Source organism: Pongo pygmaeus, chromosome 9, assembly GCF_028885625.2.
Source record: "Pongo pygmaeus isolate AG05252 chromosome 9, NHGRI_mPonPyg2-v2.0_pri, whole genome shotgun sequence".
Taxonomy (NCBI): domain Eukaryota; kingdom Metazoa; phylum Chordata; class Mammalia; order Primates; family Hominidae; genus Pongo; species Pongo pygmaeus.
In genome coordinates, this window is record NC_072382.2 from 9,036,015 (window position 1) to 9,050,528 (window position 14,514).

The following is a 14,514-nucleotide window of genomic DNA, read 5'->3' on the forward strand; positions in this document are numbered from 1 at the left end:
AGATGCCGCCTCTTCCCTTAGTAACTTGGGTCCAGTCTTTCCACGAGGTCCTGGAAAATCTGCCCACTTCTCCCCACTGTCACCGCTATCACTGAGTTTAAGTCACCACTAGACCTCCCACTGGACTGCGGCCACAGCCGCCTCCCTGCAGCCAAAGAGCTCTGACATCCAGATCTCACCATCAATCTCCCTTCAAACATCAACCACAAGACCGGATCCCAGTTTTCTGCAGACACACCCTCAGTGACCAGAGCCTTCCACACTAGTCCACAACCAGGAAAAACTGGCAGTCTTGGGAACTGCTAACCCAGGATCCCTAGTGCACCTTCACAACCCTTTCTGATCCGGCTTCTTTGACCCTGGGTTCCTGGGTGTGCCTTGGCTCTAGTCCAGCAGGCCTCAGCCAGACTGGTCCTACCAGGATACCTCTGACGTCTCTGCCTGGTGAACTCCTACCCAACCTTCAAAACTCAGCCCTCATATTACCTCCTCCATAAAGCCTTCCTGATCCTCAGATGCTCTGTTTCTCCAAGCCTAGCTCATCCTGCCAGCACCTAAGTTAACAGACCCAGGGCCTAGGTCTCACCATGGAGCTTCAGCCAGCCTAGGGAAGGGACTGGAATAGGCATGAGATGCTGGGCAAGTCTGCCCTGTCTGGGCCTGAGGTCCAGAAAACAAAGGATTTAGACAAAGTCCCAAGTTTGGACTTGATGATGCCACTTCGGGGAAAGGCCTGGCCTCGCGAGGAACAGAGAGGACCATAGGCTGGTGAGGACAGAAGTGGCTCAAGGGCCCATTTCCTCCAGGACATAGAAACAGCCCCAGTCAACTGAGGCGGAGATGCCACCGCCTCTGGAATTGGGCCCTGCAAGAAGTGGCCAGGTGGGTAGAGAGAGGACAAGGCCTGGGGGCTCAGTGGCTTCAGAGAGAAGAGTGAGGCCTGCGCTGAGAGAAGAGGAGTGAGGCCTGCGCTGAGAGAAGAGGAGTGAGGCCTGCGCTGAGAGAAGAGGAGTGAGGCCTGCGCTGAGAGAAGAGGAGTGAGGCCTGCACTGAGGCGCAGGGCCTTGGGATGCATGGTCAGGGTAGGTGTGGGGCGTGGCCACCTGCTTCCCTGCAGAACCAAATAAACGTTATGGGAGAGAAGCCAAGCAGTGGCCTGGCCTCAAGGACCCCCTCAGTGAGTGCCAGCCCATCTGAGCCAGTGTTCCCAGGGCCTGTCCTGCCTGGTCCGAGGAGTTTGGCTGGGGCCTCTGGAGGCAAAACCCCTTGCCCTGCCCTGTCTTGGACACATGTTCAGACACAGACAGCAGTGGCTTTTTTACTCCCTGAAGTCCTCTTTTCTCCACAGAATATTTACAAACAGGGAAGGGGTGGAGGCCACTTGCGCCACCAAATAAGGGGCTAGGGAGGGGGGCAGTGCTAAGACGCGCCTCTGCGCAGGGAGAGTTCCTGAGGAGGGCCCAGTGTGACCATGGTGCCCTCAGGGGCCCAGGTGGTTCCAGATGGCTCAGGCCAGGTCGGCAGTGGGTGAGCCCAGCTGCTTGGAAGCCAGGAGCAGGCGTGTGGCTGCACTCTCAGACTCTGCCTGTAGCCGCCGGTTGTTGTGTCTCAGGCTCCGCACCTCCTCCTCCAGGGCCGCCCTGTCCGCCTTCTCCTGGGGTGCCGGGGAGACAAGTCAGAGCCGCCAGCCCCTTTCCTGGGGCAGCCCTGTGACTCACCCCAAGCTCAGCCTACCCCTCACCTTCTGCAGGTCCTCCTGCAGCTTCCTGAGCATGGACTCCAAGTGAGAGACCTTCTCTGAGAGGTTCCCAGGCTCTGGCCTGAAGACATGGGGGTCAAGACTCAGCAGGACCAAGGCAGGGGGCAGTGCACCAGCTGACTCCCAGCCCCACCTAATGAGAGGGGCCCCGCTGGTCTTCTAGGCATATGTGGCAGCAGAGCCCAGGACAGAGCTCCACCCCGGCGGACAGGCACGAAGGGGGCGGGTCACGTGGGCAGGTAAAGCGGCTGTGGGGAGTTGGGGAGCTTACTCAGCATCAGACTTTGGAGTTCCCTTAGGGTCTCCGCTCTCTGGGATGGGCTGTCCTGTGGGAACAAAGGGATCAGGTGGGCAGGTCAGAACGGGGGCAAGAGCACTGCCCAGGCTTACCGCAGCACCCTGGTGGCCTCACCCTCTCGGGACAGCGACTCCAGAATGGTGTTGCAAGTGGAGGCAATCTCCGAGATGGCCTGCCACTCGTCCTCCAGGGTCCCACTGCCCGCCTCCGACATGACTGTGGGCACAAGGAGCAGGCTGAGCTGGGGAAGCCCAGGAGCACCCCCCGACCCCTCCCCTGGTCTCCTGGGTCCAGACTCACTCCTGCTGATGGAGTTCCGCAGAGACAAGGTACGTGGCAGAAAGGAGGCCCTCAGCTCCGGGGCCGGGTTGCCCTTGTCCTCAGAGCCACTGGGACTGCCTGGCCTGTCCTGTGCCACAGAAGTGGATACAGATTCAGTGATGCCCACGGTCACCACTGTGCTGTTGGGCTCCAGAGCCTGGTTTCTGCTCACCTGGGTCACGGGTGTCTCACTGTCAGCACTGGGTACTGATGGGTTGGCTGTGGTGGCCAGGAGGAGGTCCGGGGTGGTGGTGGGCAGGACTGGGGCCTCATCCGACAGGGAGCTGGGGAGAGCAGGGGTGGCTCAGAAAGGGAAGGCGCTTTCCCAGAGGCCTGGAGGAGAGGGAAGGCCAAGAGTGTGCACCTGCATGGTGACAGCGAGTTCTGGCTGTGCAGGAACTCAGTCCTCTCCTCGGCCAGATCCCCAGGCCCTGGAGGACTGCCACCATCTTGCAGGCACAGGTGCAGCAGCTGCTTTGTGGTGGGCAGTAGGGTCACCCCCTGGACCTCATCCTGCACAGGTTCTGGGGCCCCCCGCCGGCTGGGCTCCTGCAGCGACAGCGTGTACAGCTCTGAAAAACTCCTGTTGGGGGGGACACGGTCAGGCAGGACTTCCCCAGTCCCCAGCGTCCTGCATCACCAGCCCCACCCCCAGCCCCTGCCAGGCTCACTTCCAGGAGCAGGAGAGCTCCCCAGCTTCCTGACAACAGTGAAAAATGTCTGCTTGGTTACTGGCCATTTTTCCAGACCATGGTTCAAATTCCAGTGCTGCCCCTGTATATCCCAAGCAAATCACTCTGAACATCAATTTTCCATCTGTGAAATGGGGATAATAGTACGAACCTCATAGTGTGCTGTGAGGATTTAAATAACACGTGTAAATTGCTTAAATCCCAAAACTACTGTCTGTAGCCAAATCCAACCTGTGCCTTTTCCTTTTCTTTTCTAAAGCAGATGTGCCAGTTTCTGTACTGCGAGCTAAGCATGGATTTTACTTTTTTTTTTTTTTGAGATGGAGTTTTGCTCTTGTTGCCCAGGCGGGAGTGCAATGGCGCGATACACAGCTCATGGCAACCTCCGCTGCCTCCTGGGTTCAAGTTATTCTCCTGCCTCAGCCTCCCAAGTAGCTGGGATTACAGGTGCCTGCCATCACACCTGGCTAATTTTTGTATTTTTACTAGAGATGGGTTTCAGCATGTTGGCCAGGCTGGTCTCGAACTCCTGACCTCAGGTGAGCCACCCGCCTCAGCCTCCCAAAGTGCTGGGATTACAAGCGTGAGCCACCGCGCCCGGTTCGGATTTTACATTTTTAACTAGTGGAAAAATCAAAAGAATATTTCATGATAAGTGAAAATCATATAAAATCCAAATTTCAGTGTCTGTAAAGTTTTAGCGAGACACAGGCACATATATTTATTCGTTTACCTACGACAGAGTAGCTGCGGCAGAGACCAGATGGTCCAGAAAGCCTAAAATATTTATTATTTGGCCATTTACAGAAAATGTTTGCCTACCCCTGGTTTAGCACAGGAAGTTATCAATAGTGTGTAGTGTGTGTGGTGCGGGGGCGGGTGTCAATACTTTTAAAAAAAAGATAGTGGGGGCTGCTATTTGATCTTTTAAGCAGTGGGAGCAACCCGCTTAACTGGTCCCATTCTACATACAAAGAAAGAAGTTCAGGGCACGGTGACTCACGCCTGTAATCCTAGAACTTTGGGAGGGTGAGGCGGGTGGATCACCTGAGGTCAGGAGTTCGAGACCAGCCTGGCCAACATGGTGAAACCCCGTCTCTACTAAAAATACAAAAAGTTAGCCGGCCGTGGTGGTGCATGCCTGTAATCCCAGCTACAGGGGAGGCTGAGGCAGGAGAACTGCTTGAACCCGAGAGGCGGAGGTTGCAGTAAGCCGAGATCACGCCACTGCACTCCAGCATGGGCAACAAGAGCGAAACTTCATCTCAAAAAAAAAAAAAGAGAGAGGAGAGAGAGACAGAGACAGGGAGAGACAGGCTCAGACGGGCTAAGAGACGGGAGATTCTTTCCAGAAGGAAAGGTATCCCACACTGGGTTCCTGAAACTGCTGATGGCAACCCGGGAGGCGCAGACTGCGCGGTGGCCAACTGCCGGCCCTCCCACCTCCCCGCGTCCCCGGCACCCTGACCTGCGGGGCCGGCCGCTCTCGTCGGGGGGCAGGACGGTGACGCAGACCTTGGGCGCCGAGCGCAGCAGCTGGGCAGCGGCCTCGGGCCGGAGGCTGGGCAGCGTCTGGCCGCACACGCGCAGCAGGCGCGCCCCGGGCCGCAGTCCCGCCGTCTCGGCGAACGTGAAGCGCTCCACGTGCGTGACGAAGCCCTCGGCGTCCACCTCGAAGCCCAGGCGGCCTTGACCGTCACGGGGCAGAGCGAGCTCGCGGGTCTCGCAGCCACGGCTCACCAGCTGCGGGCGGGGCGGGACGAGTGGGCGGGACTGCCGGGAGGTGGGGCCGCCCCAGCGCCCGCCCCCTGGACTGCGTCCCAGGCCACACGGAACGTTCCACAGACCCCGAGGGCCGCGTGTGCCATCGCCCGAGGGATGAAGGCCAGAAGTCGCTTACCCGAGGGCACCAGTTCCGGCCTTGCCAAGCCCCGGGGCTGGTTCTGCCCTCCTCGACTTTCCCTTCCGCAGGAGTAGGGGACAAAGGCGGCGAGAGGGAGGGGTCCAAAGCAGGCTCCGCCCCGCCGCCCGCAGGGGCCCCAGTTTACCGCTCAGGCTCACCTGCAGACGCGCCACCACCTCGCCCACGGCTTGGCCGGGGGACCCGTCGAAGCGCAGCGTAATCGCCTCCCCGCGGCCGTGGTACAGGTCCAGCTGCTGCTCGGAGAAGGTCCAGGCCAGCACGTCGCGACAGGCGCAATTGAACACTACGCGGCCGTCGCGCGGCGCCACCAGTACCAGAGCCTCGGCAGAGATGCCCAGCAGGCAGGGCACCTCGGCGCCTTCGGGGCCGCTCGCCTGAGCCCCAGCGGCTACCCGCGCCCCGGGCGCCGCGCGCACTCCCCACACCAGTGAGCCTGCTGCCTGCAGCTCGGCGCCCGGGCCCCGAGGGGCCGCCCGGCGCCTCCCACTCAGGGAGGGCAGGCCGAAGCGTGAAGCCGAGTCCAGCGACGTAGTGGTCACCTCGTTGGTGGCCAGGTCTTGCAGGTACTGCTGGCGGGTGCGCGTGGCCATGGCGTGGAACTGGCGAGCGTGGCCGGCCGCCTGCTCGCCATTCAGCGCCTTGGCTAGCAGGAAGGCCCGGAAGTCGGCGTTGGCTGCGAAGGGGCCTCCGCCAGCGGGCAGAGCTGGCCCGAAGGCCGGGGTGTCCTGGGTGCGGCTCACAGCCACCCTGCGGGGAGGGAGGCGGTAGTGAGGGGCGGCAGGACTCTATGCCCACGGGAGACCTGGGACCACTCCGGTGCCCACCTGTAGGAGGTGTGTGGCGTGCAGGGTGCGTGTGCCCTCACCACTAGGAACACGTGCTGGAAGTGCGAGCGGATGGTGGTGGGGCAGAAGGGCTTGCTGCCAGGCTCCTGGAATACGATGGTCACAATGTCGTTGCCAATGTGGCGCTTCCGCAGGAGCTAGGGGTTGGATAGTAGGGGCTCGTGATGAGGCCTTCTGTGCCCCAAACCCCTCCTCATTCAGGCAGGAGAAAGCCACGGCACCAATGGCTCCCCCACTGCCCCTGGTGAAGACCTAGGGTGTTTGTCTTTGGGAAGGGGCCACCAGAGGGGCGGGTTGTTGGGGCCAACAGAGCTCCCGCCAAAGCTCAAATGTCATGGACCATGCAGGGCCCTCCATGGTTCCCAGAAGCCCCACCCCCACGCTGGTCCCCCTCACACCTGCTGCTGGTTATTAGGGGTGTAAGGCAGCATCGTGGACACGTGGAACATGATCTCGTGGTCCTGGTACGTGGTGTAGAGGGAGTGCGTGCCTGTGGAATCCGCTGTGGCCAGGGAGTTAGGGACACAGAAGGAGAAAACAAGGGGAATCTGAGTGGCTTGAACTTGCCATTCCTGTCTGCACACAGGAGCCTCTGTGCCCCAAACAGCAGGTGGACAACCAGTCATGCCACCAGCCAATACCCAGCCAGTGAGATCCAAGGGCCTCAGCCCTGGGTGCCCCTCCTCCCCTCCCTCCACAGGCTCCAGCCCCATGCCAGAGTGAAGAGGGGTCAGAATGGGAGAGTTGAAACAGAATGAAGACAGAAATGAGAAGTGGTCTCAGAGGGAGGCCAGGGCCAGGTGTGCTAGGAGGACAGGTGTCACTCCAGGCCCAAGCATGTGTGGCATGCTGGGAAAGTGAAAGGCAGGCGGGGGGTGCTCAGTACAACACCTCCCAGGGGTCCTGGGGCCCCTTCCACCAGGGAGGCAGGGGCACCTCTTCCATGAGGCTGAGCTGCTGGAATGTGTTTGGTGGAGGGGTAGTGCCCCCAAGCCACTTTAGCCCCAGCTCAGGCAGTTGGGTACTTGGGCCTTGAGGGACAGTCCCAGCTCCTCTTTTCAGCCCATAGCTTGGCCCTCATAGCCCTGACTCAGATCCTTAGCTCACCCAAAGAACTCTCCAGTCCCCAGCCCCAGGATTGTATGGACAAAGGAGTGACAAGGCAATTCGTGCTCACCCCTTCAGCACTGATCTGCTCCCACCCCTCCTGCCCCTGGGCCTCACTTTTGGTGTCTAGCTGGGCCCGGTAACTCTCAAAGCCTTTGAGCCGCACCACATCGCCCAGCAAGGTGAGAAACTGCATGAAGGCGGGTCCCGCCTCCTGGTTGTTGTACATCTCCTCCTCCGAGCCCTGGCCCGCCCGGCAGTACAGGATGCCCACCTTGCGCTGGAAGCTCAGCTGTGGGTGGGAGACAGAAGGCATAGGTCTCAGTCCCCTGCAGCCCCACCCCACCAGCTTTTAGGGAATGGATGGGACGCTGGCCTTGGGGCTGAGCACCAGCCCTTTCTGAGCCACTTGTGTCCTTGCCTGTCAGGTGAGTACAGTTGGTTGTGCTCCTCGTGCTTTGGAGGGCACAGGTAGGAAGGGATGGGAGGAGACTGGTTCCCATGTGGCAGTAGAGAAGGTGATTCACAGAAAGGACCCTTCCAATAAACATACACACTATCATCCTCCTTATCTCAAGGCTGGACTGTCCTCTCCGCCCCTGAATCCAAGGCACCGCCACCCCAGCCCCTGCAGGCCTTGAGCCAGGCACCACCTCTGCCCCCCGTGCTCCTGTTTCTGTGCCCTCTTCCCGGCTCTTCCCTCTGCGGATAACTGGATAACCATGCCCAGCTCAAAGTGCTCTGAACTCCTCCAAACAGCACAGGCTCCCCTCCAGCGGTCACCTCCCTTTTCCACAACTAAACTTGTCTGCACTCACAGTCCCCACTTCAATTTCATTCCTCCCAACCCCCTGCAGCCCCCACTCCCCATATGGCCCCCAGATGTGGCCTCATCCTGGCACCCTCTCAGCCACAGGTGGCACTGGGGATAGCTGGAAACTCACCTTGCCTAGGGCCCCAGGGACCCCACCTTCTGCCTGGGCCTCTTCTCCACCCATGCTCCTCCCGTTCCCTGGCTGCAGCAAGGATGACACCCCCATCTCCGCCTCCCATTCAGACCGGCCTACCAAACCCTGGGCCTTTTTCTCCAGCTGCCTCATGTCTCACCTTGCTGTGACTCCCCCACCCTGCTCCTCCTCCTTAAAGCACCACTCCTGGGGGCCAAGAAGCTGGGGAATCCTAGCACTTCACCCCTTCCAGTCAGCCACATGACTACCCAGTCCCTCCTGGACTGTCACCTCCTCTTCACCTCCACTGTCGCTGCCACCGTGTCTAGCCTGGGCAACTGCAACAGCCTTCAGCCTGGCATCCCCGCCCCATACAGTCTAGTCCCCATGCTGCAGCCAGAGAGCTGCCCCTCTCAGATCTGCACCGTATACCTCCATGGCTTCCCAATGCCCACGGGAACAAATGCAAGCTTCTCCCCAGCCCCTCCCCACAATCCCAACCCCAGCCACACTGAACTGACTGCCTAATGTGCCATGCTCTCATTCTCCAAGCCTTTGCATAAGTTATTCCTTCTGACCAGAAAACACCTGCTTATCCGGGCTTGAGCCCTTTTGTGTTCTCCATGCTGGAAAACCCTGGCCAAGGAAGGGCTCTCATTCACTAGCCTTGTGGCCCAGGGAGCCCTCCACATTCCCCTTTCAGTGTTATAGCACTCCTGTATTTCAGCAGTTCTCTGTGGATCTCTTTCTCCCACCCAGCTGTGAGCTACTCAAGCAAAGCACTTGGTCTAGACCTGTCCCCAGCATCCAGTCTGAGGCCTGGCACCAAAAAGGTCTAAGAAATGTTTCTTGAATGACTGATGGGTTGAATGATACAGAGAAGACTCAGCCAATGGGCAGCTTTCAGCATGGAGTGGGGGATGGAAGGAGCCGCTCCAGGAAGCTGTGAGCACCACATGTTAGAGGAAACCCAGCAGGGGCTGTGGGGGAAATTGGCCAGGAATGATGCGGGAACTGCAGGACCAGTGGGGTGAGTCAGACCAGGGCATCTGGGACTGCAAAGATCTTTTTAAAATGCAGACTCTGGGCCGAGTGCAGTGGCTCATGCCTGCAATCCCAGCACTTTGGGAGGCCGAGGTGGGCAGATCACAAGGTCAGGAGTTCGAAACCAGCGTGGCCAACATGGTAAAACCCCATCTCTACTACAAATACAAAAATTAGCTGGGCATGGTGGTGTGCACCTGTAATCCCAGCTACTCAGGAGGCTGAGGCAGGAGAATCGCTTGAACCCGGAAGGCAGAGATTGCAGTGAGCTGAGATTGCACCATTGCACTCCAGCCTGGGTGACAGAGCGAGACTCCATCTCAAAATAAATAAATAAATAAAGTGCAGACTCTGATTCAGATGGTCTGGGGTGTGGCCCCAGAATCTGCATTTCTACATGATGTGGATACTGCTGGTCTACAGAGCTCACTTTGAGACGCAAGGCTCCAGATGACCTCTGATGCCTTCTCTGAAAAGCCAGCTCTCCTGGGGGTCACCACCCAGCCCAGGATTAGGGTCAAGGCTAGGGGTTTGGGAGCTGGGCAGGCTGGGTTCAGACTGGGGCCAGCTGTACGGCTTGGGGGCTCCGCGGCCCGCCACTCACCACTTGCTCATCCAGTATGAGCAGCGTCCGTGGTACCTTGGGTGAAGCTGAGCCCAGGCGCAGGCAGCTGGGGCTCAGCTGCGGCGCCACGTGCTCCAGAAGTTTCCTTGGGGACAGACCCCGTGGGGGCCCCGGCGGCAGCGCGTCCTCCGAGATGGTGCCACGGAGGGTCCGGAGCTGAGGAAGGGGTGTAAGGGCATTCAGGATGCATACAGGGTGTCGGGGAGGCAACCCACGTCCTGATCCCGCGATCCCGGCCCACCTGCGTGGTCCGCACGATGACGCGGTAGCTGTGCAGGGTGCCCCCTCCGCTGCCCTCCTTCTCCTCCCGCCGCAGGCTCACTGCCACCGGGCCCAGCGACTCGTCCATCCCGAAGAAGTTCTGATGTTCTGGGGGACCGCGCCGAAGTAAACGATTGGTCCCGCCCTCTGGCAGCCCCGCCCCCGCTCGACCACGCGCATCACTAAGCCCCGCCCTAGGCTTCATCTCACCACCAAATGCTGACCCTAGACTAAGTCCCGCCCCTCTGTAGCCCCGAGCTCAATATCTTGATCTCAACCCTGACCCAGAGGTGGACCTAGACCCAGACCTAGACCCACGCGGCCAGCTCCCAGGCCTAAATCCTGCCTTGGCCCCGCCCGCCACGCCCTCATTCTCCCTTCTATGTCCTGGAGCCCTCCCTCCGCAGTGCTGGTGAGAACAAGGTTCACGGATGCAGGGATTTGAGGCCTGAGTTTTCACCACACAGAAAAGCCCATAGGGAATCTCTCCCCAGCCCGGCAGGTTCAACTAGATGGAGGATGAACCAATACGGAGGCAGAGGGACCAGCCCTGGCTGGGGGTGAGGGGCCAGGGATTAGCCTTAAGAGGGTGGTTGAAAGTGGGTCCAGGAGGACCCCAGCTCAGCTCTTGAGCCCTCCCACGGCCAGGGACTTTACAGGAAATGGACAGTTCATGAGCCCTACTGTGTGCACTGCAGGTGACAGGGACCTCTTCTTCAGCCCCCCTCCTCCCCTCCCTGGAACTGCCTTTCCTCACCTTTGCCATAGAAGTACTTGCGGTAGTAGCCAGCACCCAGGTCTGCGTGCTCCAGGCTGTAGGCCGAGGTTCGGTTCTGTGGCTCCTCCAGGATGGACACGGCCGCGTTGGGCAGTGCAGGGGGCACAGGTGGGGATGCTGGTCCACCCAGGCCTAGCTCACCCTCACCCCCGAGCTCACACACAAAGCCAGGTGCCCCATGCAGCAGGTCCGAGCTGGCAGCCTGGTCCTCGGCTGAAGCCAGGGTCCCAGAGCTGGCCTCTGAGTGGCTCCCCATCCCCTGAGACCTCGGAGCCCAATCAAAGAGCAGGCTTTGCACGTCATAGTGGGCAAACCATCGAGGCTCAAGCACTGGCGGGAAGGCAGGCTCTGGTTCCTCTGCTGGCAGCCCCAGCAGTGCCAGCGGGTCAGTGAAGAGCCGGGTGGAAGTGGCTGCAGGGCGGCTGGCCTCTTCGTGGCTGTGGGCACGGGCACGGGGGCTGGCTGGCGTGGGGGGCCTGGCCTCGCCTGCATCGCTGCCGCTGCGCAGGAGCGGGCCCCGGACTGGCCTCGGCTCGAAGGTGTGCGGTGTCAGCGGGGGCCTTGCCGGCTGGCGCAGCTTGCGGGCAAAGAGGTCATCCGTGGACGCAGGGGCCATGCCCCGCCGAGGGCTCCCCACACCGCCGGCCCACATGGGCATGCTCTGTGGGCCTGACTCTCCGGGGGCTGGGCCGCATTGGCGGGCACGGGTGTTTGGTGCCCAGCCTGAGGTTGCAGCAGCAGTTCCTGCCCTGAAGGAGGAGGGGGCTGCTCAGAGGGGCCTGGGCAGAAAACAGGAACCCAGGCCCCCAGCCTGGTCCTCCACCACCCGTGTTGGCTTCCGGCCCCCTCCGAGACCATCAAAGCTGCTTCCGCTTTCCAGGCCACTTCCTTGTCTGCCTAGGGCTGAGGTTTCCAGCCCCCTCCCCAGCTTAGCTGGGCAGGGCTAGAGGCTGGGCTGTTGGGTCTTGGTCCTGAGGGTCCTGGAGCCTGGGCAGCCCTGGAGCTGCCAGGGTCCCCCAATCGCCACCCACACACCTTAGCTTTGGCCTGGGCCCAGAGTAAGGGTCCCACCAGGACCTAGCCCAACTGGACAGATGACTTGTATTGGCTGGGACGGGAAACCCAGGGGCCACTGGTGTCTGGGTCCTGCCCACTTAACAAAGGGAGGACGTCCTGTCCCCAGAGACCTTCCTCCCTGCCCCTCCCACTTCCTTCAGGGTCCCTGGAGAGCTGATCACCCAGAGAGGTCTGATCTCAGTGCCCTGGACCTCAAGGCCTCAATACCACAAGGACACATGGGTTCCCAGGGGGGCAGCGGCAGGGCAGCAAGAATGGCAAGAGGACTTCCTTCAGCACAGGAAGTAGCCCCAACTGTGGGCCCAGCCCTCTGCCAGGCCCCCACATCCTGAGGAAGGTTCTGGGGTCACAGCAGCTGTCATGGGACCCCAGTCACCCTGGCCTGAAGGACAGGCCAGCTCACCTTCTTGCAGGCTACTGTGCCCAGGCTTGGGGGCAAGAGGAGTCACAATGACAGGGACCCATAGGGACCTCTGCCTACCTGGTCTCACTGATGCAGACAGGGAGGTCTGAACCCCATGTGACAGATGGTCAAATGAGGTCCAGAGGAGATGCTCTTGCCTGAAGCAATTCCGTGTCAGAGCTAGGATGTGAGCCTGGGTCTGTCCATCTCCAGGCCCTAAGCAGGGCTGCACCTGCCCACTGCTGTCTGTGTGCGTAGGTTTTGTGGGGGTGGGTGTTGGGCTGAGGTTCAAGGTCTCACAGGATGCAAGATTGAGACACCCAAAGCCCCAGGGACCTGCTAAGTACGGAAATGTGACGCCAGAGGCAGGTGCAAATGGTAGTGTGAGAACTTGAGGGAAGCCACGCCCAGGCAAGCCCTGGATGGAGAAGGCAGTGAGGACAGGGAGCTGGGGAACCTCCACTGGGGGTACAGGCATCTAATGGTGGGTCTTCATGCAGCATCCAGCAACATCATGCGGGGCTGGGCCGGAGGGGGGTGGAGGAGGGGCTCCACACACCCCTCGTCTGGGGCCTCCAAAACCAAGCTAGTGTTGGCTCCCCAGCCCAGGTGCCTTCTACCTTGATTTCTCCTGAATAAACTCCCATGCTGACCTTGAGCCTCTGTTTTCTCATCTCTAAAATGAGGTTAACTGGCCGGGCGCGGTGGCTCAGGCCTGTAATCCCAGCACTTTGGGAGGCCAAGGCAGAGGGATCACCTGAGGTCAGGAGTTCAAGACCAGCCTAGCTAACATGGTGAAACCCCGTCTCTACTAAAAATATAAAAATTAGCCGGGTGTGATGGTGCGTGCCTATAGTCCCAGCTACTCAGGAGGCTGAGGCAGGAGAATCGCTTAAACCTGGGAGGCAGAGGTTGCAGTGAGCCGAGATCGCGCCACTGAACTCCAGCCTGCGGGACAGAGCGAGACTGTCTCAAAAAAAAAAAAAAAAAAAGGGTTTAACTATTTCTGTCCCCTCCCAAGGCTGCTGAGAGACTGAGAAGAGTGAGGTGAGTGTTGCTAGCTATCTGTGTGTGTGACGGGTGTAGCCCCTGGCTCCATGAGCCAAGCTCTGGGCACATCCAGCGCTGGGGCCTGGGCTATAGTGTGTGAAGGAGTAGGAGGGCATGAAGGAAGGGGTCTGTGCAAGCCCCGCTCTGTGTGGGCTGAGCTCTGCACGCTTGGAAGTGAGATCTGTGCCTGTGTGCACCCAGCCTGTGAGCTGCCTCTTGCTGTGGCCCAGTGCCAGGCTCTGGCGCTGCCTTGAGGGGTGTTCTTGGGCTCTGCCCCTCACCCTGAAGCTTCACACAGGGTCCATTGAGGCCAGGACATTCCTCCGGGCCTGTGTCACTAGGGGTGGGGGGAAAGGGCCGGCCCCGCCCCCACAGATCCGGAAGGCCTGGCTGCCCCAGGAGGAGGAGCTGGCCACTTCCCAGCACATCTGGAGGTCATGACCCCATTTCTGCTGCCAGGGGGCGCGACAGATGTTTCCTCCCAGGCCAGGCCAGGGACTGGGGTGGAGGCCGCCTAAGAAGAAGAGGAGCCTCAGAATAAGGGGGAGCCCCGCACACACTTGCAGTGTTGAGGGGGAAGGAGTCACAGCGCCGCCACCAGGAGTCAGGAGCCGCCGCCTCCACTCACCGGCCGGCTGGCCAGGCTAAGCCGTCACACAGAGAGGGTGGGAACGGCTGGTCAGAGACAGGGGGCTGGACATATTGACTCGGGACTGAGCGGGAGCCCGGAGGGAAGTTGGGAGGGTGCTGGCGGCGAACGTGGCGAGGACCCCACTCCCATACACATCACCCGGGCCCACGGCTAGGCCACCTGTCCCCTGTCGGGCCCGACAGCAGTGCCTCCCGTCCCCTGCTCCCGCCAGTACCTCTGGGGCTCCCGTCCAGCCGCCGCCGCCCGCGCTGGGGTCCCGCTACCGCTCTCCCGCTACCGCTCCCGGCGCCGGCTCCGCCTGGGGGCGGGGCCATGCTGGGAGGCGGGGCCATGTCGGGAGGCGGGGCCGGCCGGGAGCTGTCTGCGGCGGGAAGCGCAGCAGCGGGAAGCGCAGCAGCGGGGATTCCAGGCCTGGCGGCGGTCAGCACCGAGCAGTGCTGATTCTAAGACCATTTCCTCTACTGAGAAACTTGCGCCTGCCTTCCAGACCAACCGGGAGGGCTAGCGGAGGCCACCTAGCGTCCAGCTCCCGGCCAGCATACAGCAGGTGCTCAAGAGTCTGCACTATTTTATGGAGCACTTGCTAAGCACTGGGCCCTGGGCAACTGTTCCACTAGCGCGCACTCATTTATTCTAAAAACACCTTAGATAGGTGTCATCTCTACGCCTTGGAGCAACTGAGGTCCAGAGAAAGGCTTTTGCCAAGGACAAGCCTGATAAATGTAGGAGCC

The 14,514-nt window shown here is 60.5% G+C and overlaps 1 protein-coding gene across 2 annotated transcripts; it reads right to left on the reverse strand.

Annotated features, from left to right (window-relative positions):
• Positions 1 to 1,310: 1,310 nt before the first annotated feature.
• Positions 1,311 to 14,109, reverse strand: SIPA1 (signal-induced proliferation-associated 1). Of its 2 annotated transcripts, none has more exons than XM_054440663.2 (16): positions 13,998 to 14,109; positions 10,581 to 11,350; positions 9,804 to 9,931; positions 9,542 to 9,718; positions 7,064 to 7,238; positions 6,238 to 6,341; positions 5,819 to 5,976; positions 5,132 to 5,741; positions 4,539 to 4,813; positions 2,743 to 2,961; positions 2,551 to 2,662; positions 2,358 to 2,466; positions 2,172 to 2,273; positions 2,031 to 2,085; positions 1,742 to 1,820; positions 1,311 to 1,654 (listed from the first exon to the last, which is right to left on the reverse strand). In XM_054440663.2, the coding sequence occupies exons 2-16, from the start codon at positions 11,257 to 11,259 to the stop codon at positions 1,508 to 1,510; spliced, it is 3,129 nt and encodes a 1,042-aa protein (XP_054296638.2). In that variant the 5' UTR covers positions 11,260 to 11,350; positions 13,998 to 14,109; the 3' UTR covers positions 1,311 to 1,507. The 2 variants fall into 2 exon arrangements, with proteins under 2 accessions (XP_054296638.2, XP_054296637.2); XM_054440662.2 differs by lacking the exon at positions 13,998 to 14,109 and adding an exon at positions 12,160 to 13,049.
• Between the last annotated feature and the right edge of the window lie 405 nt (positions 14,110 to 14,514).

Excerpts from the sequence above, each read along its gene's own strand:
- SIPA1 (XM_054440663.2), bottom strand. The coding sequence starts at position 11,259 with ATGCCCATGTGGGCCGGCGGTGTGGGGAGCCCTCGGCGGGGCATGGCC. Across the intron at positions 7,239-9,541 it reads TCATACTGGATGAGCAAGTG|CTGAGCTTCCAGCGCAAGGT; the intron begins GTGAGTGGCGGG and ends TCCCACCCACAG. Across the intron at positions 4,814-5,131 it reads AGGTGGTGGCGCGTCTGCAG|CTGGTGAGCCGTGGCTGCGA; the intron begins GTGAGCCTGAGC and ends CCCCGCCCGCAG.